This window comes from Hyperolius riggenbachi, chromosome 5 (assembly GCF_040937935.1).
Source record: "Hyperolius riggenbachi isolate aHypRig1 chromosome 5, aHypRig1.pri, whole genome shotgun sequence".
NCBI classification, from domain to species: Eukaryota; Metazoa; Chordata; class Amphibia; order Anura; family Hyperoliidae; genus Hyperolius; species Hyperolius riggenbachi.
The window spans coordinates 438,608,174-438,633,925 of NC_090650.1; the positions used below are offsets into that span (position 1 = coordinate 438,608,174).

At 46.3% G+C, this 25,752-nt stretch overlaps 1 protein-coding gene across 3 annotated transcripts in view; it reads left to right on the plus strand.

The window, feature by feature from the left end:
* Window positions 1-25,752, plus strand: part of ADGRB1 (adhesion G protein-coupled receptor B1) — an 829,276-nt gene that overhangs the window by 479,609 nt on the left and 323,915 nt on the right. For all 3 annotated transcript variants that reach the window (XM_068238111.1, XM_068238113.1, XM_068238112.1), the window contains exons 14-15: window positions 7,322-7,468; window positions 19,107-19,182. In XM_068238111.1, coding sequence (XP_068094212.1) covers window positions 7,322-7,468; window positions 19,107-19,182 — 223 coding nt within the window. The remainder of the gene's footprint in view (window positions 1-7,321; window positions 7,469-19,106; window positions 19,183-25,752) is intronic.

Below are 25,752 nucleotides of genomic sequence, written 5' to 3' on the forward strand. Positions count from 1 at the left end.
ATGGGCCAAATTCCACTGGATCGATTGCGATTACCAAATCGCACAACGCAAGACATGCAGCATTTTACGTTTTTTGTTTAACGTTAGCGTTTCTGCAATGTAAAGTATATAAACGCTGGCATAATCGCTCATCAAAACCTACACAGAGCGATTTTGCTAGCGTTTTGAAATGACTGCACAATGTAACAAAATTAAAATTAATTGAACACTTTTTAAAAACGCTACCGCAACTGCTCATGAAATCGCTTACAAACCGCTCATACAAAACACTAGCGATTGCGATTAGCGATTTGTAGTGGGTTCCAGGCCTAAGACACACTTAGGTTTAGTGGACAAAAACTGAAAAAAAAATACTAATCCTGGTGTGTCCATTGTGCAGACACGTCTTATGGACCTTTTTCCCTCCAACTCCCCCAAATTATTATGTTTCTCTTGTACCTCTTGAGTCCTTTGTACCTTCTGTCTCCTTGTGTCTTCCTCTTTCTGTCCTGTGGCCCCCTCTGTCCATCCTGTGTCATCCTCTGTGCTTCCTGTGTCCTCCTATCCTCTTCCTGTGTCCCCCCTCTGTCCATCTTGTGTCATCCTCTGTGCGTCATGTGTCCTCCTATCCTCTTCATGTATCCCCCTCTGTGTCATCCTCTGTGCTTCCTGTGTTCTCCTATCCTCTTCATGTATCCCCCTCTGTGTCATCCTCTGTGCTTCCTGTGTCCTCCTATCCTCTTCCTGTGTCCCCCTCTGTGTCATCCTCTGTGCTTCCTGTGTCCTCCTATCCTCTTCCTGTGTCCCCCTCTGTGTCATCCTCTGTGCTTCCTGCGTCCTCCTATCCTTTTCCTGTACCCCCCTCTGTCCATCTTGTGTCCTCTGTGCTTCCCGTGTCCTCCTATCCTCTTCCTGTGTCCCCCTCTGTCCATCCAGTGTCATCCTCTGTGCTTCCTGTGTCCCCCTCTGTGTCATCCTCTGTGCTTCCTGTGTCCTCCTATCCTCTTCCTGTGCCCCCCTCTGTCCATCTTGTGTCCTCTGTGCTTCCTGTGTCCTCCTATCCTCTTCCTGTGCTCCCCCTCTGTCCATCCTGTGTCATCCTCTGTGCTCCCTGTGTTCTCCTATCCTCTTCCCGTGTCCCCCTCTGTCCATCCTGTGTCATCCTCCGTGCTTCCTGTGTCCTCCTATCCTCTTCCTGTGCCACCCTCTGTCCATCCTGTGTCATCCTCTGTGCTTCCTGTGTCCTCCTATCCTCTTCCTGTGTCCCCCTCTGTGTCATTCTCTGTGCTTCCTGTGTCCTCCTATCCTCTTCCTGTGCCCCTCTCTGTCCATCCAGTGTTATCCTCTGTGCTTCCTGTGTCCTCCTATCCTCTTCCTGTGCCCCTCTCTGTCCGTCCTGTGTCATCCTCTGTGCTTCCTGTGTCCTCCTATCCTCTTCCTGTGCCCCCCCCCCCTGTCCATCCTGTGCCATTCGCTGTGCTTCCTGTGTCATCCTATCCTCTTCCTGTGTCCCCCTCTGTCATCCAGTGTCATCCTCTGTGCTTCCTGTGTCCTCCTATCCTCTTCCTATGTCCCCCTCTGTGTCATCCTCTGTGCCTCCTGTGTCCTCCTATCCTCTTCCTGTGCCCCCTCTGTCCATCCTGTGTCATTCTCTGTGCTTCCTGTGTCCCCCTCTGTCCATCCTGTGTCCTCCTATCCTCTTCGTGTGCCCCCCGCTGCCCATCCTGTGTCATCCTCTGTGCTTCCTGTGTCCTCCTATCCTCTTCCTGTGCCCCCCTCTGTCTATCCTGTGCCATTTGCTGTGCTTCCTGTGTCCTCCTATCCTCTTCCTGTGTCCCCCTCTGCCCATCCTGTGTCATCCTCTGTGCTTCCTGTGTCCTCCTATCCTCTTCCTGTGCCCCCCTCTGTCTATCCTGTGCCATTTGCTGTGCTTCCTGTGTTCTCCTATCCTCTTCCTGTGTCATCCTCTGTGCTTCCTGTGTCCTCCTATCTTCTTCCTGTGTCCCCCTCTGTGTCAGCCTCTGTGCTTCCTGTGTCCTTCTATCCTCTTCCTGTGTCATCCTCTGTGCCTCCTGTGTCCTCCTATCCTCTTCCTGTGCCCCCCTCTGTTTATCCTGTGTCATTCTCTGTGCTTCCTGTGTCCCCCTCTGTCCATCCTGTGTCCTCCTATCCTCTTCGTGTGCCCCCCGCTGCCCATCCTGTGTCATCCTCTGTGCTTCCTGTGTCCTCCTGTCCTTTTCCTGTGACCCCCTCTGTCCATCTTGTGTCCTCTGTGCGCTTCCTGTGTCCTTTTATGTCCCCCTCTGCCCCTCTCAGTCCATCTTGTGTCCCCCTTTCTGTCTTGTGTCGCCCTCTGTCCGTTCTGTGTCCTCCAGCGTCTCACTCACCCTCCAGCGTGCGTGGACTTGTGGACAGTTCCTCCAGTATCGTTCCTGGTTCTCGAACATTGTTTTTTTGTTTTTTTTTTTCAACAAAAGTCATTGTGGTATTTTTATAGAAAAATTAGAAATAAACATCAGATCAAATGTGTTGGAAAAAGAATATATGAAAATATATAAAAATGTTTTTTTCCCATTATTCTTTTTTCTTTTTTTTTTTTTACATTTTCAGAATAATCGGTCATGTGTTGGATATTGGTTTAACTTTTTAAATCATTGGATAAGGGACAAGTTTATCAGATTTCTCTTATCGCCGAAAAAACAAAAACAAAAAAAAAATTGTCTTTGGCCACCTTTAAAAGGTGCTAATGAAATGAGGTGATCGTTTGTTATTGTCACGTGTCAATGGTTTTAGTGCTGTATCTGATCGAAGTATACTGTCGTACGGAAAGTGACCCCCAAACTGCTGCGGTTCCTATCCAGTACTGTCGAGTAAAAATGCAGATATTCTTTTTGCATTATTTTCGTAAAAATAAGAAAAATGCGACTTTGAGCAAAAAATGCTTTTGAAAATCATTTAGTATTAATTTGTTAAAAAAAAAAATTAAACTATGTAGCTACAGTATGTAAGGGCTGGTGCACACCAGAGCGGTTCTGGAGTGTTTTTAAAAACGCTAGCTGTTTGAAAACCGCTTGGGTAATGTATTGCAATGGGCTGGTGCAAACCAGAGCGGTTCGTTTTTTCCACAAACGCAAACTCGGACGCTGCAGCATTTTTTAGATTTCTGAGGCGTTTCTGCCTCAATGTTAAAGGGACTCCGAGCAGTGCAGAAACTATGGAAAGATGCACATCATTTTAAAGCTCTCTTTCTCCTCTTTCCAATGATATATAAACCGCCTCAGAAAGAGGAGAAAGAGAGCTTTAAAATGATAACCATCTTTCCATAGTTATATTGTATTACACAGGGCGACTTTTTGTCAAAGTCAGCAGCTGCATTCAGCAGAATGGAGCTGCTGACACTGGGGAAAGTGTCGTCCTGTGTAATACAATATAACTATGGCTTGATAAATATCATTTTAAAGCTCTCTTTCTCCTCTTTCTGACGACACCTAAATCGTTGCCCTACACCTTTTAGTTTTCTCTATTTTCGCGATCGAAATCACGGCCGCGGCAATTTCAATCGCGAAAATAACGAAAACTAAAAGACGTAGGGTGGTGGTTTATATATCATTGGAAAGAGGAGAAAGAGAGCTTTAAAATGATATGCATCTTTCCATAGTTTCTGCCCTGCTCGGAGTCCCTTTAGGGCCCGTTCAGACTGCAAAATGCGGACGGCCACGCATGCGGACCGCAACGCGTACGAACGCACGCCATCCGCGTTCGTATGCGTTGCGTGGCTGATCCCATCACTGAAATGTGAATGGGACAGCCGCGCGTTTTTGTAAAATCTGCGTGCAGCATGCGTTCCCGGACCGCACAGGTCCGGAACGCATGCAGTGTGAACATCAGACATTGCACTCTATGCAATGTCTGATGTCCTGCGTGTCGGTCACCTGCACGCGTTTCCAAAACGCGGCTGGAAACGCGTGCAGTGTGAACGGGCCCTAGCATAGGAAAGTGGAAAACGCTAGATCAGAGCGGTTTTCCAGGCGTTTTTGTTACAGAAGCTGTTCAGTAACAGCTTTACAGTAATAATATATCACATCTGCTACACAAAAACGCTACAAAAAACGCTAGGCATGTTTAGAAAACCTCTATAAACAGGCCTAGAATCGCTCTGAAATCTGCTTAAAAAAACTCTAGTGTTTTGCGGATCTGCTAGAGGTTTTTGGTGTGCACTGGGCCTCACTGCTTTTCATCCCGGATCTCTGGCGATTGCGGTGCGGCGAGCTCAGTGGGCTCAGTGCTGCCAGCCTGTGAGATATACTGCTCTCTATAAGCTGTGAGCTGCCTCCTCTGTTCCACCACTAGGTTGCAGTGGCTGGCTGCTTGTCGACTGTTTATGTATTCTGTGAGTCCCTCCGGCCCCCAGGCCTCCTCTGCAGTTATGTGTGATTGAGATCACCGCATTCGTGCACTCTGTGAATGGCTCTGCCAGCTCTCGGGCAGCAGCAGAGGAAAGCTGCTACTCCGCTGTAAAGCAATAATAGTCCAATCATTCCTGGCCACGCGAAGGCTTTATTCTACAGGAAATATAGCGGATTTATAAATCTGAATGAAGGTTCCACAATGGGGGGGGGACCCCTTTCTTCCTGTTAGATGGGATTCTATTCATCCAGTCATTTTCTCATTGCATTTATAGGGGGGTGCCAAATTTACAGATTAAGTGAGAACTCCGCAAAAAGGAATACATTGGTCATTTAGAGCTTTAAAGGGACTCCGAGCACCTCTCATCGGTATGCCTTTAAGACCCCGACCAGTACTGCAAAGTACTTAGACGCATACCTTTCTGTAGCTTGTGCTATCCTTCAGTTGATGCCCGAATCGCCGTTCTACACCAAATAGTTTCCATTCAATTTAAAAATCGTGGCTGCCATCTTGGCTATGTTATAACATCCGGGTCACCCCTGTCTTCTCTGTTAGAGAAGTGCATCACTGACTGAAGCAGGAAGAGGAAGTGACACGCATGGCCATTGCAAGAGGCTCCTCCAGAGGAGTCATAGCGCGACTTTGTTGGAAGGTGTCTGGCTTAAAGACATGCCCATGAGAGGTGCTCGGAGTCCCTTTAAAACATTTTCGTTTTGCCTTCTTATGTTAGCAGCTGCAAAACAACTGTGGAAGGAAATTATTGGGGTGACAGGTACAAGAATAAAAGCATTGTGTTCCTTCCAGTCTTGTAAAGCTACGCACATAGATAAAAGTCAGCCGAAACAACAGCCGCTTTGGCAGACAATTGTTTGCCATTCTAATGGGTGTAAAGCATACAGCCAATGAGGCTCAAAGTAAAACTGAAATGGGAGGATTTAAAAAAATATACATACCATGGGCTTCCTCCAGCCTCCTCCAGGCTGATTGCTCCATCGCTGTCCTCCTCCACCTCCTGGATCATCTGCTATTCGCCCTGGAAAGTCCTCTGGTCTAGGGTGTTCCGCGCCCCCATCGCGCTCCCTTTGCCGAGAGAGTTCTGAGTCTGTGCAGTACTACTGTGCAGGCGTAGAAATCTCTCGATGATGGGGAGCGCACGCACCCAGACTGCCCCTGCACCAACTGGAGGACTTTCCGGGGTGATCTGTGGACAATCCAGGCGGTAGACAAGGATGGCAAGGGAGGGAACAGCCTGGAGAGGGCTGAAGGGAGCCCCAGGTATGTATATATATTTTTCCTTTCTCAGGTGCACTTTATGGAGCCAACATATTGACATCTTAGTGTCCGATCGCGATGTTATTTTTTGCTTCACCTGCCTGCTCCACTGTGTGCTGATTGCCAACGCTCCACCCCTTACATAGCTACAGAATGCATTGCTAGGCTGATGGGCAGCAATAATCGCATGTGTCTACTTAGCTTAAAGGACAACTGAAGTGAGAAGAATATGGAGACTGCCATATTTATTTCCTGTTAAACAATACTGGTTGCCTGGCAGCCCTGCTTATCTATTTGCCTGCAGCGGGGTCTGAATCACACCAGAAACAAGCATGCAGGTAATCTCGTCAGATCCGACAATAATGTCAGAAACATCTGATCTGCTACATGCTTGTTCAGGGGCTATGGCTAAAAGTATTAGAGGTAGAAGATCAGCAAGATAGCCAGGTAACTGGTATTGCTTAAAAGGTAATAAATATGGCAGCCTCCACATACATCTTGCTACAGTTGTCCTTTAAGGGTACATGGACACCTCCAGTTTTGATTAATCATTGATTGGCCAATTTTACGCTATTCCTGTAATATGAAAGCCAACAGATTGTGAATGCTATGAACAGAGTGTGTAGGTACGCTTTCTTACTACATGGAGGTGATTGAAAACCAGAACTGGCTGTGTATACGCACCGTCCGCAACACATGGGGGGTGCAGTGGGCTCAGCATGCACATCAGGGAGCAAGGGAGAGACAGATCTCCATGGATGGACAGGAACTTCCTGGCAGCAAAGAGGGTGGAACCTAGAAAAAGATTAGATTTTAGCAGATATATATTCCTTCCATAATTCAATGTAATAACTGTCCCTCTACACCACCAGCGCCCTCTACCGCAATACAATGAATCAATTCCACTTTCATTATGTGGTTGGGGCTGGGGGGCTTGAAAACAAGATGGACGATCCAGCAGATGCTGTTAAGGCCTGTTTTAATGCTCCACAATTCCCTCTTTTTTCATGGAAAAGATCTCAATGAGATGTTCAGGTGATGCACATTTTATGCACAGCTATGCTGTGTTTGATTGGTCCATTATCAAGCTGCATAGCTTTGGCTAAAATTAGCATCCCTTTGCATGAACTCAGTATAGCGTTGCATTGACCAGCCTTAAGGTGCGTACACACATGCGACTATAGTCATTTGAAACGATCATTCCCGATCATTTCAAAAGACGATCGTTTAAAAAAAATCAACCAACGATCATTAAGTCTAACGACGGACGAGCTAGATCGTTAAAAACAAACGATCTAGCTTGGCGGATTTTTACCAACGATGATTGTTTGCAAAAGTAGTACATCGTTGGAAACGGTCGTTGGTACTAGGCTTGACATGCGCATTTCGCTTTTTCTCCATGAAACTTCTCATTTTTATGCGCAAGCGCAATAGTTGCTTTACGTGATGTAACGTTCGTTCTAACGATCAGATCGTTACACACATTTTAAAACTAACTTTACTTAGGTCGTTCTTTCATCAATTAACAGTTCGTTCGCCGTCCTCAACCAACGATCGTTGTCGCATGTGTGTACGTAGCATTAGTGTGGACACACGTTGTCCTCTTGTGCGGGGTACACCGGAGGGCTTCTTGTCCTGACACGCTTTGTGTTTCTCTAACCAGTGCTGAGCATCTACAAGCGCGAGGTGAACAGCCCCAACGACATCAGTTTCCCCATGAAAGGCTGGCGTGGAATGACGGAGTGGGCCCGTAACACCGAGGACAAGGTCTCCATTCCCAAGAACTTCCTGGCCTCCGAAGATGCAGCAGGTAATACCCAGTGTTGTCTTATCACCAACCTATACAGTGCTCATCAAAAGATGTCTGCCATTAGGGGGATACGGAGGACGCCATGCTTATTTATTTGGAATTGCTGCTTCCATTCTGTTGACCTCTGCCCTTAATCATTTTTTTTAGAACATGGACTGGTCTTTATAGCACTTGTATATTACACGGCCTTTTCCAAGCTATAGAAATGTTAGCCAGCAAATTCACTGTATTAGCTAGGAATGGCCTTGTTTTAGGCATCCATCTGAAAATGGCGCCTGTAAATAATGGCGCACGGTGTTGCCACTTGCCACTAATCCGTTTGCCGCTTATCGCTATTTAACGTTAAAGCCTTATTGTTATTTAGCGTTAAAGCCTTATCGTTATTTAGCGTTAACACACAGAACCCTCACTGTACCTATCCCTAACCCATAAACAGTCCTGGTGGTGCCTAACCCTAACCACCCCCCTGGTGGTGCCTAACCCTAACCACCTCCCTGGTGGTGCCTAACCCTAACCACCTCCCTGGTGGTGTATAGTGTACTGTAACTATACCTAACCCGACTCTCACACAGAACCCTCCCTGTACCTAACCACCCCCCTGGTGGTGCCTAACCCTAAGACCCCCCTGGTGGTGCCTAACCCTAAGACCCCCCTGGTGGTGTCTAACCCTAAGACCCCCCCCCCCCCCCCCAGTGGTGCCTAACCCTAACCTTGACAGTGTTACATTAAATCCATTCACCGTTTTGCAGTTAAATGACGTCTGCAGTTTGGCTTATGTAGGGCGCTATTGATAAATAACGTTAGTGTGTGCCACTATTGATAAATAACGTTAGTGTGTGCCACTATTGATAAATAACGTTAGTGTGTGCCACTATTGTTAAATAACGTTAGTGTGTGCCACTATTGATAAATAACGTTAGTGTGTGCCACTATTGATAAATAACGTTACTGTGTGCCGTTTTTCTTCTTATTTCCCTGTGCGCCATTATTATGCAGTACTAACGATAAATAGCGATAAGCGTATCTTTTTAATGCGGCGCCATTTTTATGCATAGGCGCTGTGCGTCATTATTCCCTGATCCCTTGTTTTAGTAATTTGTTTTACTTTTATTCTTCTTACGTTACAAAAAAGTGAATGGATATATACCGATAATGTAATATTGAAGCGATCTGAGGCGATGCGATGAAGCAATGTGGGATGATTCCTGGTGGTTGCGCTTCCAACCGCCAAGGTTCTGTAATTAGAGGCCCGGAGCCCGATGGTGCAGTATCGTTAGATAAAGTTGGTATGAGTAGGGTAGTGAAATATACTCACAATACAATAATACAATACAATAACATTTCTATAGCGCTTTTCTCCCATAGGACTCAAAGCGCTTAGGCTCTCTTCAGATTCAGTAATTAGTAGGATGAAGTATTCACACAACAAAAGTTATATTTCTGCAAATGCCAAACTGAACAGGTGGGTTTTCAGTCTGGATTTAAACACGTCCAGGGATGGAGCTGATCTGATCTGCTGAGGTAAGGAGTTCCAAAACGTAGGAGTAGCATGACAGAAGGCTCTGGGACCAAACGTTTCCAAGTGGACTCTGGGTATGACTAGATTATTAGACAAAGACAAAGACAAGACAAATAACATTTATATTGCGCTTTTCTCCTTGCGGACTCAAAGCGCCAGAGCAGAGCAGCAGCCACTAGGGCGCGCTCTATTGGCAGTAGCAGTGTAAGGGAGACTTGCCAAAGGTCTCCTACTGAATAGGTGCTGGCTTACTGAACAGGCAGAGCCGAGATTCGAACCCTGGTCTCCTGTGTCAGAGGCAGAGCCCTTAACCATTACACCATCAGCCAACTGCCTGTGGATCTGAGATTGCAGGGAATACTATGCAACTGTAACATATCTTTCATGTATACAGGGCCCAGATTATTCAGTGATTTAAATGTCAGTAGGCCGATCTTGAATAGGACCCTCCATTCTATAGGTAGCCAGTGAAGGGAGTGCAGGACTGGCGTTATGTGGCAGTGACGGGGTTGGTTGGTTAGCAGTCTGGCAGCAGTATTCTGTGTCAGCTGTAGGCGGTGCAAGTCCTTGCTTGGAAGGCCAAGGGTGGGTTGCACTCCTGCAACCACCAACAGAGCCTACGGAAATTAACCATTCATGTTCGGTATCCCAGATACAGATCTCAGTAGGTACTGGTGGGTCGCTCTCCTTAGGTATCTGAAATCGTGGTGTACCATATACTACCCTGAAGGTTTGGATTACAACTCAGAAAATCTTATATCTTAAGGTATAGGAGTAATTCAATTGTACCTCCATAAAAGGACAAACCATATGGGTAGAAATAAGATCTTACCTCTTGTGCATCAGAGTGATTATTTCTACCAATATGGTTTGTCCATTTATGGAGGTAAGATCTAATTACTCCTATACCTTATGATATACTGTAAGCTAGTTATATTCTATTCTACAAGTTCTCTCAGATCCAGCAATGTGTAACTGAGAACCAATTCCCTGAGATTCCCAGCTGGACTATGAAGCCACCCGTTATAGTAATAGATCAATGAGGAAGACTGAAAGGCCAAGAAGGAGGAAATATCTCCAGACACTTGGTGACTTTCTCCTGACACTCTCAGAAACCGTTGTAGTTTGCATATCATTCTCCTGGGCAGTTCTCTGGAACTAACTATTGCCATTCCATACAGTCTTCACTGGAGAGAACTTCTGATCCCTTGTTTCCATGGGCACGGCCATGCCTGCGCAATAGCAAGGAACCACTGGCGCGTACTGCGCAGGTGCGACCGTAATGATGCAGTCGTGGTATGGCCCCGTAAATACAGGGGAGCAGCCTCTGCGACTGCAGGGGGGGGGGGGCAGAGCTGTAAGGGGGCACCGACTTCCACTGCACTCCTTCTGATAAAGAGGCCAATTCTTCAGATCAGGTGGTTTTATGGCTACACTTGTTATGGGTATGAAGATCATGATGTCCACACTTGTCTTACGACCCTTGTAAGATGGGCCCCCAGGCTGTGAGGGTCACCAAGGGGTATGCAAGGGAAAGGGTGTGACCATTGGGGGGGGGGGCATCAAAGTTTTGCTGTGGGCCCCCGTCAATGTTCCTACCAAGGTTTTCTTTGAGAGATCTGTGCTCGGCGACAGGGGACCAGAGGACAGCATGGGGTGCCTCTATAGTATCCAGAGGCTACCCTCTTTTTAGGTGAGTATGTCTTTCTGTACTCACACTAGACAAACCACTAGACTGACCAGGGTAAAGTATTGTAAAAGATTTATGAAACTCATTGTGCAGCTGTACGCCTATCCATACAGGGCCACTAGTCTAAGTAGTTTCCAGTGGGCAGGTTGTGGTCCTACAATTGGCAACACCTTACTTCCTGTGAACTATAAGCCTCGCCTCTCAGCTAGTGGACCCCGCCCACTAGCTGCAGCCAGAGAGAAGAGGATGAAAGCTGCACTGGAGTTTGGCAATCCTATTTGACCCATGAAGCAGATGGTATTCTCAGCACATTGCCTCTATTTACTGTGTATATCTCAAGTCTGATTGCCGTGACAGTTTACATCGTTAAGTTTTTGGTTTAGCCGGCCTTTCAGCTCTGACTGATCATTGTATTTCCATCTGCTGCTAATATATAGGATGACGGGGCTCTCTGCGGCCGATCGTGTGATTTTGCGGGGAAAGCGGCTTTCAGAGTGAAATGAGCGTGCGGGGGACAAGCCACCAGAAGGGACTAGAAAGGTCGTCATTAGTTCTGTGACGGGAACATAATGTCGCGGACGATTACCTCCACTTTCACCGCTGTTAGCTGGGATATTCTGCCTGCAAAGTGCCAGCTGTACCCCTCCTTCCCCTCCCCCCGCTGATCTGCTAATGTCTCCAGTTCTGGTGCCCAATACTCAGAGCGCCCGCCGGGGGTTACTCGGCAATGTGCAGATATTGATATGATTGTAGGGCTCGCCGGCCGTGGAATGACTGCTCAGAGACACAACGCTAAGGATAATGGACGCCTTGCATCTGTCGGCCTGCTGGTGGCAGTCTTGCAGCACAGGGGTCATGTGATAGCAAACATCCTGCTTATTAGAAATGTTCTCCTGGCCTGGGCAAGGGGTCTTGATTCGATTAATTTGGCTCCCTGTTAAAGAGGTCCTGTAGTGACATATAGCAGAATGCAGTAAAGAGGACCTGTCGTGACATATAGCAGAATGCAGTAAAGAGGCCCTGTAGTGACATATAGCAGAATGCAGTAAAGAGGTCCTGTAGTGACATATAGCAGAATGCAGTAAAGAGGTCCTGTAGTGACATATAGCAGAATGCAGTAAAGAGGTCCTGTAGTGACATATAGCAGAATGCAGTAAAGAGGCCCTGTAGTGACATATAGCAGAATGCAGTAAAGAGGCACTGTAGTGATGTATAGTAGAATGCAGTAAAGAGGCCCTGCCAAAGGGTTACAATCTAAAGGGTGGGGGAGGGACAGATAAGTAGGGTTGTGGAAAAGGTGGTTGACTGAGAGAGTTAGAGTGTGGTAGATGTGGGGTAGGCCATTTTAAAGAAATGCGTTTTGAGGGCTTGCTTGAAGGTGTTGAAGGAAGGAACAAGTCTGAGGGGGAGTGGAAGGGAGTTCCATAGGGTGGGTGCAGCTCTTGAAAAGTCTTGTAGGCATGCATGGGATTGAGAAATGTGTGGGAAGGTCAGGCGGAGATCAGTGGAGGACCGGAGGGGGCGGGCAGGTATATATCTGTTGACAAGCTCAGAAATTTAGGTTGGGCAGGTCTTGTGCACAGATTTGTAGGTAAGGCACAAAACCTTAAAACTGATCCTGAAGCAGATAGGGAGCCAGTGTAGGGCTTCGCAGAGGGGAGAAGTGGAAGCAGAGCGGTGGGAAAGATGGATGAGTCTAGCTGCTGCAATCATGACTGATTGAAGGGGTTCAATGCGTTTCAATGGGAGGCCAGATAGTAGGGCATTGCAGTAGTCAAGGCGGGAGATGATGAGGACAGGGCATGGATGAGAAGCTTGGTAGTGTCCGGGGTTATAATGGGGCGGATTTTGGAGATGTTGCGAAGGTGGAAGTTGCAGGCTCTGGTAACATTTTGGATGTGGGGGGGGGGGGGGGGGTAAAGGAGAGAGCGGAGTCTAGAGTGACGCCCAGGCAGCGGACCTGGGAGGTAGGGCAGATGGAAGTGCTGGTGATAGTGACATGAATAACTGGGAGAGGTGGTGCAGAGTGGGCGGGGTGAAGGAGAGGGTGGAGTCTAGCGTGACGCCCAGGCAGCGGGCCTGGGAGGTAGGGTGGATGGTAATGCTGTTGATTGTGACCTGAATATCCGGGAGAGGGGGTGCAGCGCGGGGTGGGGAGATTATGAGCTCAGTTTTATCCAGGTTAAGCTTCAGGAACCTAGCTGACATCCAGGAGGAAATGGTTGAGAGGCAGGAGGAGACCTTGTCCATGGTGAAAGGGGAGAGATCGGGGGAGTGGAGATAGACTTGGGTATCATCGGCATATAGGTGGTATTGAAAGCCCAGGGAGGAGATGATTTTGCCGATGGAGGAGATATAAATTGAGAACAGAAGGGGGCCCAGAACAGAGCCCTGTGGGACTCTGACCAGGAGGGGGGTGGGAGTTGAAGATGAACCATCATCGAAAGAGGTGGTGAAGCGGCAATGACAGAGGTATGAGGAGATCCAGGCCAGAGCGCTGTCACAAACAACTAAGGACTGAAGAGCTTGAAGGAGGAGAGGATGATCAACTGTATCAAATGCTGAGGAAAGGTCAAGCAGTAGCAGGATGGAATAGTTAGTTTCCTTCAGCTTTGGCAAGGGTAAGGTCATTTACTACCATGACGAGAGCGGTTTCTGTTGAGTGGGCAGGACAGAAACCAGATTGCAGGGGGCCGAGTAGGGACATTCTGCAGAGCTGCACCTGACAGGACTAATCGTCAACTGGGATGAATTTCAGATTGGTAAACAGAGATATGGGGGCGCTATAATGAGAAGCACACCATAAAGGATCACTATAATAGGGAGCGCATCATGTGGGGTCCCTATGATGGGGAGAAAACCATATGGGGGCACTATAATGGGAGGAGGAGCACACCCTATGGGGGCACTATTATGGGAAGCACAGCATATGGGGGCACTAAAACGGGGAGCACACCATATGGGGACACTATAATGGGGGGCACACCATATGGGGGCACTATAATGGGGAGAGCACACCCAATGGGGGCACTATAATGGGAAGCACAGCATATGGGGGCACTAAAACGGGGAGCACACCATATGGGGGCACTATAATGGGGGGCACACCATATGGGGGCACTACAAAGGAGCTATCCTTATGCTATAGTTTGACGCTTCAGATTCAAGGCATTCTGCATACATTATTATTATTATTATTATTATTTAGTACTAGCTGATTGCCCGGCGTTGCCCGGGTATGTATCTGGCTGGTGTCGGCTCCACCTACTTTTTCTAACCCTAACACACAATTACTCAATGACCAAGTTTGTGAGCTTTGCGGTCTTTGGAAACAATAATTTGCATTGAAATGAAAAAAATCTGATTGGCTGTTTGTGGCTCCACCCCTTTTCTGAATTTGAACCCCAGTCACCCAATGACCAACTGTAGCAGGTTTGAGGCCTGTGCCATTAACAGTGCAAGAATGGCAGCAATTAAATATTCCCCTTGAGAAGCAATAGGTGAAGTTTGATTCACTTTTGTAGGCTCCACCCACTTTTCTGAATATTTAACCCAGTCACCCAGTGACCAACTGTGCAAAGTTTGAGAACCCTACCATTAACAGTGTAAGTATGGCTGCAGTTTACATTTTCCCAGTGAAATTTGCATTTGTCTCCACCCACTAATGACGTGGAACTGCCTGTGTATGTATTTGACCGGTTTTGGCTCCGCCCACTTTTTCTAACCCTAATGCACGAACACTCAATGACCAAGTTTGTGAACTTCGGGGTCTTTGGCATCAATAATTTGTATATTCCCATAGAAATTAAACAAATCAGATTGGCTGTCTGTGGCTGCACTCCTCTCCAACATTTGAACCCCAGTCACCCAATGACCAACTATAGCAGGTTTGAGGCATCTGCTACAGCCCCGTTTCTATGGGTGTGTGATACGTGCAATCGCCCGGGGTGCTTTATTGTGCGGCAGGAGGGGGGGCGCCGGAGCGGGGGAACGGACATAATAGTTATAACTCACCTTCTTCATCCGTTCCCCGCAGTTTCAATATCTTTCCTCTCCCGGCGTCCGGCGCCTGGTAACAGCGCCCCCTGTGATGACATACCGCATGTCATCACAGGAAGCACTGTGACTAATGAGATAGATGCCGGGAAAGGAAGGACATTGAAGCAGCGCGGGTTCGGCGGAAGCAGGTGAGTTATTACTATTATGTTTGCTCCCCCCGCTCCTGCGCCCAACTCATACCGCCCATACCAACTAACCTAAACTGTGGGAACCTACCTAACTAACCTAAACTGCAGGAACCTACCTATTTATCCTACACTGCAGGAACCTACCTACCTAACTAACCTATACTGCGGGAACCTACCTAACTAACCTATACTGCGGGAACCTACCTAACTAACCTATACTGCGGGAACCTACCTAACTAACCTATACTGCGGGAACCTACCTAACTAACCTATACTGCGGGAACCTACCTAGCCAAGCTATACTGTAGGAACCTACCTAACTATCCTATACTGCGGGAACCTACCTAACTAACCTATACTGCGGGAACCTACCTAACTAACCTATACTGCGGGAACCTACCTAACTAACCTATACTGCAAGAACCTACCTAGCCAAGCTATACTGTGGGAACCTACCTAACTATCCTATACTGCGGGAACTTACCTAACTAACCTATACTGCGGGAACCTACCTAACTAACCTATACTGCGGGAACCTACCTAACTAACCTATACTGCGGGAACCTACCTAGCCAAGCTATACTGCGGGAACCTACCTAACTATCCTAAACTGCAGGAACCTACCTATCTAACCCATACTGGGGGGACCTACCTATCTAACCTATACTGGGGGAACCTACCTATTGAACCTATACTGGGGGAACCTACCGATCTAACCCATACTGGGGGAACCTACCTATCGAACCTATACTGCGGGAACCTACCTATCTAACCTATACTGCGGGCACCTACCTATCTAAACTATACTGGGGGCACCTACCTATCTAACCCACACTGGTGGCAACTATACGGGCTACCCTATACTGGAGGCACCAACGTAGATAACCTATAAAGCAGGCACCTACCTATCTAACCTACACTGGGGGCAACTATGCAGGCTACCCTATACTGGAGGCACCTACGTAGCTAACCTGTTCAACCTGTACTGCGGGCACCTATGCCTGGCTCCATGGGGGTGGGGTGGGGGGCGATTTTTACACCCTCGCCCTGGGTGAAATTTAGCCTAGAAACTGCTCTGATCTGCTAATACCAGTGTAAAAATGGCAGCAATTTAAATATTCCTTTTGAAAATCAACAGGTGAATTTTGACTATTTTGGCTATTTTGGCTATTATAGGCTCCACCCACTTCCCTGAATATTAATCTCAGTCACCCAGTGACCATCTTGGCAAAGTTTGAGATCCCTGCCATTAACAGTGAAGAAGGGCTGCAGTTTACATTTTCCCATTGAAATTTGGTTTTGGCTCCGCCCACTTTTTGTAAACTGGACACACAGTCACTCAATGACCATGTTTGTGAGCTTTGGGTCCTTGGCATCAATAATTTGTATTTTCCCAGTGAAATGAAACATCTGATTGGCTGTTTGTGGCTCTATCACAGGCATGGGCAAACTTGGCCCTCCAGCTGTTAAGGAACTACAAATCCCACAATGCATTTGCCTTTATGAGTCATGACTGTGGCTGTCAGACTCCTGCAATGCATTGTGGGACTTGTAGTTCCTCAACAGCTGGAGGGCCAAGTTTGCCCATGCCTCCTCTATCCCCTTTTCTGAATTTGAACCCCAGTGACCCAATGATCAACTGTACCAGGTTTGAGGCTTGTGCCATTAACAGTGCAAGAATGGCAGCAATTTTAATATTCCCTTTGAAAATCAACAGGTGAATTTTGATTGTTTTTTTTAGGCTCCACCCACTTTTCTGTATAATAATCTGTGCCATTAACAGTGCAAGAATGGCAGCAATGTAAATATTCCCCTTGAAAATCAAAAGATGAATTTTGATTGGCTGCTGTACACTCCACCCACTTTCCTAAATATTAATCCTAGTCACCCAGTGGCCAACTGTGTCAAGTTTGAGAACCCTGCCAATAACAGAATGGCTGAAATCAATCTAACAAATCTGATTGGCTGTTTGTGGCTCCACCGCCTTTAGTGAATTTGGTCCCCAGTCACCCAATTACTGACTGTATCAGGTTTGAGGCCTCTGCCATTAACAGTGTAAGAATGGTAGCAATGTAAATATTCCCCATGAAAATCAATAGCTGAATTTTGATTGGCTGTTGTAGGCTCCACCCACATTTCTGAATAATAATCCCAGGCACCCAGTGGCCAATTGTATCAAGTTTGGGAACCCTGCCATGTAAAAAATTAAGTTTCTGGCACCGCCCACTTTTTGTAACCTTGACATATAGTCACTCAATTACCAAGTTTATCAGCTTTGGGATCCTTGGTATCAATACTTTGTATATCTGATTGGCTGTTTGTGGCTCCGCCCCTTTCTGAATTTGAACCCCAGTCACCCAGTGCCCAGCTGTACCAGGTTTGAGGCATCTGCTATTAACAGTATAAGAATGGTTGCAGTTTAAATATTCCCTTTGACAATCAAAAGTTGAATTTTGATTGGCTGTTGTAGGCTCTACCCACTTCCCAAAATCTTAATCACATTCACTCAATGACCAACTGTGCAAAGTTTGACAACCCTGCCATTAACAGTGTAAGAATGGCTGCAGTTTATATTTTCCCAGTAAAATGTGTTTTTGGCTCCACCCACTTTGTGTAACCTTGTCACACAGTCACTCAATGACCAATTTTGTGAGCTTTCAGGTTACTGGCATCAAAATTGTGTGAATGGAAGCAGTTTATCCAGCAAAGAAATCTGATTGGCTGTTTGTGGCCCCGCCCCTTTAGTGAATTTGGACCCCAGTCACCTAATGACTGACTGCAGCAAGTCTGAAGCCTCTGCCATAAACAGTGTAAGAATGGCAGCAGTTTAAATATTCCCCTTTAAACGCAATAGGTGAATTTTGATTGGCTGTTGTAGGCTCCACCCACTTTCCAAAATCTTAATCTTATTCACCCAGTGGCGAAGTGTGGCAAGTTTGAGAACCCTGCGATTAACAGTGTAAGAATGGCTGCATTTTTTCCCATTTAAAAGGAATGGCTGAATTTTGATTGGCTGTTTTATGCTCCACCCGCTTTTCCTGGATTTGTAACCTCGGTCACCAAGTGACCAACTGTGCCAAGTGTGGGGACTCTGGCTTGATTACTGTGAGAATGGCAGCCTTTTACATTTTTTCCATTGACTTGAATGGGTGGAATCTAATTTGCTGTTTGTAGCTCCGCCCAGGTGGGCAGGGGGGCCGCGAGACCCCCAGAACCTATCATCCCAGGTAGTAAGGAACCTGTATACCAAGTTTCGTTCAAATCGGTCAAGGGGTTTTCGAGTGATCGCGGCACATACACACACACACACACACACACACACACACACACACACACACACATACATCCGATTTTATATATATAGATTTATATAGCGCCGACATATTACGCAGCACTGTACAGTGTGTATATATATATATATATATATATATCTTGTCACTAACTGTCCCTCAAAGGAGCTCACAATCTAATCCCTACCATTGCCATATGTCTATATTATGTAGTGTAAGTACTGTAGTCTAGGGCCAATTTTTTTTTTTAGAGGGAGCCAATTAACTTATCTGTATGTTTTTGGAATGTGGGAGGAAATCGGAGTGCCCGGAGGAAACCCACGCAGACACGGAGAGAACATACAAACTCTTTGCAGATAGTGCCCTGGTTGGGATTCGAACCAGGGACTCAGCGCTGCAAGGCGAGAGAGCTAACTACTACGCCACCGTGCTGCCCAATACATAACCCATACACACTCCGCAGCATTGTCACTACAGCACATTCAGCTCATTCCTGGCGCCCATGTCACACATTACACAGCTGTATCTTAGTTATGTGCCATTGTTCCTTTCCAGACTTTTTTCCCAAGTTCTGTGGTTGGACTTCAGTTTGAAGGATCTTTTGAGCTGAATCTCTCCAGGTAGACAGCGTTGTCCTGCTGATTGCCTTACCCCAGCTCTGCCAGTTCAACCGTAACCTCATCCTGCTAAGGTGGAGAGAGTCCCAGAGCGTTCCTCACCGCTCCAGGACAATGCTCGCCGATTGCCTCCATAACATGAGCCTTGTGTTCCAACCTCTTCCCAATAAATCATTCATCCTACCGTCCCGAGCTATCCCAGCCAAGTAAAAGCCTGTTACCCCCTGGGTGAGCTGGTGGCCTCTCGGTGCCTTGACGCTGTTCCAGGAGCTTTCACAGGTCTCTCGTGCTTTCCCTTTGCCTCTTTTAATGGATTTTTTTCTGTTCTGTTTCAGATACAGATGATGCCTCCATGTTTGTGATCGGAACTGTGCTCTACAGAAACCTGGGTGGCTTCTTGTCTTTGCAAAGGTAAGACTTGAACCTGTAATGGTGGGGTAACTTAGTGGCGGGCGTTAAAGCTGTACTCGGGTCTCAGCTTAAATCGTACCGTTACGTAATGCTGCTGATGATTGCCCAGGGATGTTCCAGTTAAAACTGAATTTACCCAGAAGCAGCTTTTGTTTTAGTGAAGAACTTGTAGCCTCATTTTCTGCCGTGACCTGACTTGCCTACTCTTTGCTGGATAGTATCGGCATTGGGCAAGGCCCCTCCCCCCTTCTATTACTATTAGCCATAGCCCCTGAACAAGCATGCAGCAGATCAGGTGTGCTTGACATTGTCAGATCTGACAAGATTATCTGCATGCTTGTTTCAGGTGCAATTCAGACACTACTGCATCCTAATAGACCAGGACTGCCAGGCAACTAGTATTGTATAAAAGGAAATAAATATGGCAACCTCCATATATTTCTCACTTCAGTTGTCCTTTAAGCCACTTTTATTAACGTGGGATAAAGCTCTAGTCTTTTAAAGCAGGATTGTCAGCCACAAAATCAAATTCCATTTACCCACTACTCTCGGTGGATCAAACAATGTGGATTAATTACATGGTGAAATGTACTGGTTTATTTTTTCCCTTTCTATCTTTCTGTAAAGTTCCTCTTTAAAAGGAAGCCTAGGTTGGGGATATGGAGGGTGACATGTTTATTTACTTTTAATGAATACACATTGCCTGGCTGTCCTACTAACCCTCTGCCTTTTTTACTTTAAGCCATAGACCCCTGAACAAGCATGCAGCAGATCAGATGTCTATGACAAATCTGACAAGACTAGCTGCATGCTTGTTTCAGGTGTTATTCAGACACTACTGACCAGAAAGACCAGCAGGGCTGCCAGGCAACTGGTATTGTTTAAAAGGAAATACATATGGCAGCTTCCACAGGTCTCACGCCTTGGGTTCCTTTTAAGCCTTGTACTCATTTCAGAGGAAACTCTGGCAAGGCTGCCGCTCAGCACCATCTTGGATGAAAATGTGATGTGTGTACGCATGTCCAAATTTATTGCTTAAGATTCCCATTAATGATACAATCCAGCGATCGATCGATTGCTTCTGACTGTCATGCCCATTAAAGGAAAATTTCCGCTACCCAATCCTATCAGATCAAATCAGATTGATTCAATAATTCTGTACGAATGGATTGTATCGTTAAGGGGCACCTTCAAGAACAGTGAAAAATGCATTCTTTTCAGGTTTTCAATTGTTCTTTTATCTCTGAATGCTGGAGATAAATGCTTGAAAACTGTTGCAATCTAAAAATAGCACTGTGGGGCTTACTGATTGACCTGGATATTACATTGTTATGCACAATGGAAGCTGACAACAGAAGGGAGGGGGGGATTAAAACAGAACAGAAGGGGGGGGGGGGAGATTAAAATGATTAAACAGATGACATTACTTTGAGTCAAAGGCGGGTTGGATACCTTCATACAGAGATGGATGAAGATGACACGGGCCCTAGGCAAGGTAGTACCTTTGAATCCACCTTATGCTCCTTTTGGTAATCTTAGCTGGGAGAGTGGTCAGAGAAAGTGATAGCTGGACCTCCTAACACCCGTTAGCCCCTAGGCGTCTGCCTAGGTTGCTTTGCGAATGATCCTGCTCTGCCGACGTAGCAAAGGAAATGAGCAGCGCTACTTAAAAACAGACTAGTGCCTACCTGCAAAAGAGTGCAAGCCCCACTTGTGGGATATAATACACACCGAGCATACACATGACCTGTCTACCACTGGAGGATGTTGGTTTCCTGTAACAGCTTGCATGCAACCTATTAAGTACTCGTCCCTCCCACTGCGAAGAAGTCAATCCTCCATGGGAGGGGCCTAACACTAACTAAATCCTAACCTATGTATATGCATAGCCTGGGTGCGGCTAATCAAATAAAATCGAAAATTGAAAATTGCGCAAAAGGTGGATCAACGCAACACCAGGCCGCCTCCGAATGGCCTCCATCAGAGATGCGCTGAGCCCTCCCAGGAACTACAAACGCACCCTGAACCCACTGCCGACGTAGCCCGTATGGAGTTGGGTTTGTAATTATACTATACACCATACTGCAGTTCCGCTTTCAGATCTATTTACGAAACTGTACGATTTTAAATACACTTGAGTCATATTTTATTCGAAGGGAGCCAGCGGTGTATTGCGCTGTTATCGCCGCTCGGAACAAATGGACCTTGAAATAAGATGACCACACTTAGGCTTGCTTTACGTCCGAGTGAAATATTATCTTATTATTGGCATCTTCTGCAGCCGGAGGATACGGCGAGTTATACCCGTCAATCTTTAGACCGCCGATGCGCCAAACAAACGGTTATCGTCGAGGAACGGGGGTCCATTATAACGACATTGCAGCGATGGGTCATCGTTCTCCCCGTGGCCACGAGGCTTCACATTAAATACGTCCCCTCCCTGTTGGAGCTGGAGAGAGGGGAGGGGTCTGCACCTTATCACGGCACGGGTGGGTGCGTACGGGTGCGCTGCCTTGTATGCTTCCGACAGGGGCTTCGGGCTGTGAATTTTGTGAGAATAGATTTCTTTTCCCCGTTCTTGGAGACGGGCAGAGAAGCAGCGGCTGAAGCGTCCTAGGGCACCTCACCAATTCTCTTCCGCACTGATTAGCAGACTACGTCTTTCTTCCGGCCTCAGCAAGAGTCTCCTTCCTCCAAGACCCTCTTCTCGTTCAGCGCAAACACGTCCCATCCTTCCACGCAGTCCAATTAGCCAACCCAAATTGTGCAGCATTGTTTGTTCTCATTTATTTATGTTTACACACAAGCTGGGAGCCTTTGTGGGGAACGGATAGAAGGAGCGCACTGAGGGTTCTGCAGAGAGTTCCATTCACTGACGAAACGATTTGACCTTGTAGAAGGCCTCCGAGGTAGCAGATTACAGCGGGATTAAGTGAAAGTTATACCGCTAATTAGTAGCAGATATTTTTAGCATCGGGTTTTATTTGTAAAAAGGCTGCTTTGGTTGCACGTTCACCATCGTTGCATTAAAGGGGAACTCTGTCAAAACAAAACCAAAAAACTGTTTCTTCAGAACTGCTCTACAGTATCGGGGCTATTGACAAATCTATCTTACAAACAGAGGGGAGGGCCAGGAAACACAATGCAGGAAGGGCTTTCTACCGGAGCTTCCTGTGAGATAGAGTCCAGAGAGGAGGAGGAGGGTGTGTTTACATACGTGTGGCCAACATGACTTCTCATGACATTGTGGCCTTTACGATCCCCTCCAGAGATGGATTGAGATGTAATGGGGCCCTAGTTAAAGGACACCTGAGGTGAAAATAAACAAATGAAATAAACAATTGTATCTATCCTCCTTCTCCTAAAAATGACTTTTTATGATATTTCACAATTTTATTTTATATTTAAATCTACTTTTTAAGTTTTTACAGTTTTTTTGTTTTTACTCAATGACACATTCATTGAAGTATGCCAGAGCTACAATCTATGAACTATTGACCCTTTTTATCTCTTTCTTGCTCTCAGAAGCCATTTTCTGCTAGGAAAGTGTTTTATAGTTGGAATTTCTTATCAGTGAGGGTCACACTGTAGTCTGACCCAGTCCTCCTGACTCAGACAGGAACTGCCACTTACATACCTGATGTTTAACTCTTTCAGGCAATGAAAGAAAAAAAAGGAACACAGCACAGTTATTTCTGTGCTTGGCACTGTACATACCCATGTCTATCTCATGTCGCATGTCACCTTGGGTGGCCTTTAAGGTAGTTAGTTTAATGCCCCCTGGTGGTCCTTTTGGTAATCTAACATAAATAGGGGCCAGAGAAGGTGGCAAGCGGACCCCATTGACACCCAGTAAGCACCTCCCTAGGTTGCCTGGTCGATGATCCTGCTCTTCCCCTCCATAACAATTATGGTCAGCACTGGTCACAACAACACTGCGCACTACAAAAATGGGCACAGCGGCAATCTGGGCACCGAAAAAAGCGCGGTTTAATTGTCCCTTTAACTGTTTCAGTGATTTTCTGCTAAAAAAAATTCTAGGATAGTAGCTTTAAAGCTGTAAGCAATCTTTTAAAACAAAGTAGAAATGCTGACTTTCAGACCACTTTAATTACAATAGTAAAATATTAGTGATCTAACTAATATTTTACTATGACCTAACTAACCTAACCCTACTCTCTCACTGAGCCCTCCCTCTACTGGTGCCTAACCCTAAGACCACTCCTTCACCCGTGCCTAACCTTAAAGAGGAACTCCAGCCTAAACAAACATACTGTCATAAAGTTACATTAGTTATGTTAATTAAAATAGATAGGTAATATAATCTCTTACCCACCCTGGTTTAAAAGAACAGGCACATGTATGTGATTTCATGAGGGCAGCCATCTTTTTGGTTGAAAGGAGGTGACAGTGAGCATGAAACACAGTTCCAACTGTCTTGTGTGCTGATCACCCCTCCCAGTTGCTAGGCAACGTGAATAACAACATAGGAAATCCCATCATGCTTTGCACAGCATCAGGGAAAAAAAGCCCGGGCAGTTTTCTTTTATGGGGCGGAGCTTAAGCTTTTGTGCATCTACTGTAAAAATAAGGCTTATGTAAGAAAAACAAAGTTCTGATGCTGTGAAACTGTTAAAGAAACACCAAGCCTTTTCAGTGCTGCTGAGTAGATTTTTAGTCTGGAGGTTCACTTTAACTCCCCCCCAGTACCTAGCCTCAACCCCCCACTCCTAACACTAAAGTTCCCTGCCTCCTAATCCCCCGATATTTTCGCCGCCAAAGCAGTGTTAAAAGCAGCTGTGATTAGTGGCAACTGTATAAACGGTAAATAACTGCTATCAGTGGCTATAAACCTTGGGCCTCCAAATTAGTTTATAGTCACTAATAGCGGCTTTTAGAATTGTTGCCTATGTTGGTGCCGCCATTACCAAGGCGCCTCTCTCGCCCATTTTACCTGCATTGACCCAGGAAGGGGCGGTAGAGGAAATGCTTACAGACATTTTCATGCAAGTTTAGGTGAGGGCATTTCTGCAGAGTGCTGACAATGACCACTGAACTGTCAGATAATTACTATTGCGGTAAAAGTGCGCCCAAACTTTTTTCTTTTAACAAGTTTACTTCCGTGTACCTGAACTGAACTCTTTGATCATTATTCTGCGTCGGCAATGTTCCTCTCCTGAGATTCCGGAACACTTTGCGCTGCTTTTATAGGCGAATACCTGACGATAATCGTATGAAATCTCCCCCCTCCCCAAACTGGAAATGACTGTAATTTTACCGATCCCTTTATGGCTGAATTATAATCCCTGCAATTTTGCTGCAGACGTTCTCTTCTATAATGGAGGCCGTAATGGAGACAAATTCTGGGTTTTTATGCCGCAGATTATGGCGTGATTATGATTTGGGTTGCGATACATTGCACTCGTCCTTTCCTCTGCCTTTAATGGAATCTATAGAGAATATGTGCAGCTAAATACATTTAAGATCTGGTCATTACAATTAGAAGACACGTCTGAAATAGCAGCTTACTACCATTCTTAAAGGGAACCCGAGGTGAAAGAGATATGGAGGCTGCCATATTTATTACCTTGTAAACAATGCCAGTTGCCTAGCAGCCCTGCTGATCTTCTGGCAAAGCCTGCGTCAATTGAATCAGGCTACCTGATCTGCTGCATGCTTGTTCAGGGGCTATGGCTAAAAGTATGAGAGACACAGAATCAGCAGGACAGCCAGGTAACTGACATTATTTATAAGGAAATAAATATGGCAGCTTTCATATCCCTCTCACCTCCAGGTCCCTTTAAAGAGCAACGTTACTGAATATACCCTAGTGAATAACACTGCTTATGTTAAACAATATTACTTTATAGTTTGTTCATTGTAAAATCTTTCCTCTCTCCAAATTACAATCTTAAAGGGATACTGTAGGGGGGTCGGGGGAAAATGAGCTGAACTTACCTGGAGCTTCTAATGGTCCCCCGCAGACATCCTGTGTTGGCGCAGCCACTCACCGATGCTCTGGCCCCGCCTCCGGTTCACTTCTGGAATTCCTGACTTTAAAGTCAGAAAACCACTGCTCCTGCACGCCCGTGTCCTTGATCCCGCTGATGTCACCAGGAGTGTACTGCGCAGACACAGACCATACTGGGCCTGCGCTGTGCGTTCTTGATGACATCAGCGTGATCGAGGACACGGCAACGCAGGCGCAGTGGTTTTCAGACTTTAAAGTCTGAAATTCCAGAAGTGAACCGGAGGCGGGGCCGGAGCATCGGTGAGTGGCTGTGCCAACACAGGATGTCTGCGGGGGAGCATTAGAAGCCCCGGGTAAGTTCAACTCATTTTCCCCTGACCCCCCTACAGTATCCCTTTAAAGAGAACCCAAGGCGGATTTTCTAACAGTGCTGCTCGGATACCACTTTTCAAAATCCGAATTGATCCGGATGCCCAGATATCCAGATCCGGAATTCATATCGGAAGCCGAACGTTCAGATATTGGAATAGAATCGGATATCCGGACCCAGTATCAGAGATATCCGCCCGGATTCGGATATCCGGATAGAAAACTGGAAG